This window comes from Octopus bimaculoides, chromosome 4 (assembly GCF_046866305.1).
Source record: "Octopus bimaculoides isolate indiv1 chromosome 4, ASM4686630v1, whole genome shotgun sequence".
Taxonomy (NCBI): Eukaryota; Metazoa; Mollusca; class Cephalopoda; order Octopoda; family Octopodidae; genus Octopus; species Octopus bimaculoides.
Window position 1 is genome coordinate 92,881,797 of NC_142931.1, and position 2,998 is coordinate 92,884,794.

Sequence of the window (2,998 nt, forward strand, 5' to 3'; positions counted from 1 at the left end):
ATAAGGTATTTCATAAAATTTTGAAACCAGCTTTTACAAACCGAAAAGGTTTTGCGTCAGGAGTTGCACTTTACTGTTTCTGAAAATCGATGCATAAACTTAACCTTCGTTTCAATGACCATTATGTTTATTGGCACGTGTGCATTAGGAAAATGTCAAGAAATCTCCCTTAAATTATATCTACTGTTTTAAGTGTGTATGAGTCAAGCAATAAAGGCCTGTATACGGTAATACTACCAGCTAGAAATCATCTCCAACTCACATGTTACTGTCTTATCTATCTATCTATCTATCTATCTATCTATCTATCTATCTGACTGTCTGTCTGTCTATCTATCTATCTATCTATCTATCTATCTATCTATCTGACTGTCTGTCTGTCTATCTATCTATCTATCTATCTATCTATCTATCTATCTATCTATCTATCTATCTACCTTGTCTGTCTGTCAGTGTGTTTGTTTGTCTGCCTGTCTGTCTATCTGTCTGTCTATCTGCCTTTCTACCTATCTGTTTGTCAGTTCATTCATCCACCCATCTATCCAAACACACACACATACCTCACGGTCATGACCAGACTAACGGATGTTGTTATACAGCGCTGGTCACAATGCACTTCGCATTATTGAACTGAACGCCAGTCGGTCACAGAGTAACCCATTTATAGCTGAGTGGACTGGAGTTATGTGAAATGGAGTGCTTTGCTCTAGAACACGACGCACAGCCTGTGTGGGAATTGAAACCACGATCTCGCGATCGTGAGTGGAGCACCATAGCCACTAGGCCACGCACTTTCATACACGCACACGCACACGCACACGCACACGCACACGCCTGCATACATATATACATACATGCACACACGAAGACACACACACGCATGCATACACACGTATGCATACACACGTATGCATACACACGTATGCATACACACGTATGCATACACACGTATGCATACACACACACACACACACACACACACACAGACACACACACACACACACACACAATGGTATGCATATATTTCAGTGAAACAAAATATTATTTTAGATCATATTCTGTTTTATCCACGTTCCACAACTACAATAATCGTATTGTTATGTATCTTTTTCTTTGTATCATAGCATGTCAGAGGACCATACCAACGGATGTCATGTTCATGGTCGGTAACCATCAGTTTGGCAGTCACAGGACTCAAATTATCTTCGAGGGTATAAAAGCGGCGATGAAGAAAGTCAATACTGGAAAAAAGTTTCAATTTGGAACAGTATTTGAAGACTGTCTGCCTAACCAGGATGTTAGGATCGGAATAACTGGAGAAAAAGAAATCATTAAGAAAACTACCAACTTCTTACACGGTGATTTTACATCTCTTTTCCGCAAACTGAATTTTAATAATTTCTTGCCAAAAAGAAACATTTTTATGCGGCATTTCGGAATGGTATTTATCGACCGTACTGTGAATTTGAACAGTCCAAAAATTACACATGAAATCCAAAGAATTTTGAATGATGTTATACTTTTATTTTATGTTGTAATTGGAGATGGTGTGAATATGTCTAAAATTCCTGGCATATCACCTAAGATGATTATCAAAATACCTTCCTATGAAGCCTTAGTTACAACTTTTCCAGTATTGCTTTCAGATACAATATGTAAATCAGCAGAAAACTCAGGTGGCAGACCAGACATTTCATAATTTCTTTCTTTTATGTGGAAATACGATTTATGTTTTTTAAAAAATAAACGTAACTTACTGGAAACATTCCAAACACTTATTCAGTGTAAACCTTTAACAATCATTCACAAAATACAGGCCGTCATATCCTCGAGGACAAAATCTACATAAGTTCACTCATCAATTTATTTAATAAAAAGAGATTTTCTTTGTGCCTTAATTTTTTCAAACAGAATTGCCATTAATGGAAAACCTTCCATGTTGAGACCATCAACAACTGAATGATTGATAGTTATATTCAGTATAGAATTAGAATATTTTGCTTTGATAAAATTGACTTATAGTTATTTATAACTCAGGAATAAAACGTTTATCTTCAGTTTTGAAGTTTTATTAAGATATAATTATTTATCGTTTACAAATACCAGAAAGTATAGTAGTCTCATTGTTTTTGTTTTCTTTAAAACATTTCTTCAGATTGTTATTATTTGTTATATGTATAAAAGTGTTTTTCACAAAAATATTTAAAATGTGTTTAATATATCATACGAATTTACTTTTGTCATAATAGAAAATTCAGTTTATCTCTTGCAATAAATATTTATATGTAACAGTATTTTTGAATATATGAAATTATGTTTACTTATCTAAATTATATTTTTCTTCTAATCTTTCCAGCATCAGATTTTAATTGAATTCGGTATTTACTTGTTTGGGCGCAATGCTGTATGTTTGTGAATGTGTCTCTATGTATATGTAGTGTGTTGAGACTAACGTCACACAAGCACTATAGCTTATGAAAGAGTAATAAAGTATCAGAACGTAATATACATATATACTTTACTGGAAAGCAAGTATGTTAGGAATAAAGAAGTTAATCGTAAATATCAACTGTTAGCTCATGCAATCTAATATATATCTATGATATTCAGATATAAGACTCGACTAATTAAGTACCATATGATAATTAGTGCTGCACTTTAGTAAAAATTGATAGATAATGCTGCAGTTTAGTAAGAATTGATATATAATCATTGTAAATGCAATATCTAAACTATTTGTAAAGTTGTTTCAACATTTCATGGTCTCTATATTGACTTGTTAATGGCTGCTTTTTCGTCTGTTTTCTTAGCAAAAGTTTATAAAATGTTAAAAGATTATCTACTAAATCACGTACTCGAAAAATTTCAGTCAATCAAAATTTTCTATTTTGTCGGAGAAAGAAAACAAAAACCTAGGAGGGAGATAAATTTAAGGAATTAGAAATTTATTTAACAAAATTTATTTAGAACCTTAGGGAAAAGTTGACATTTGTGGGCA

The 2,998-nt window shown here is 33.1% G+C and overlaps 1 protein-coding gene across 2 annotated transcripts in view; it reads left to right on the forward strand.

Annotated features, from left to right (window-relative positions):
• Window positions 1–2,294, forward strand: part of LOC106875254 (matrilin-1) — a 37,573-nt gene extending 35,279 nt beyond the window's left edge. For both annotated transcript variants that reach the window (XM_014923322.3, XM_052967250.2), the window contains one exon: window positions 1,125–2,294. In XM_014923322.3, the coding sequence (XP_014778808.1) occupies window positions 1,125–1,699 (575 nt within the window). In that variant the 3' untranslated portion in view covers window positions 1,700–2,294. The remainder of the gene's footprint in view (window positions 1–1,124) is intronic.
• The last annotated feature ends 704 nt before the right edge of the window (window positions 2,295–2,998 follow it).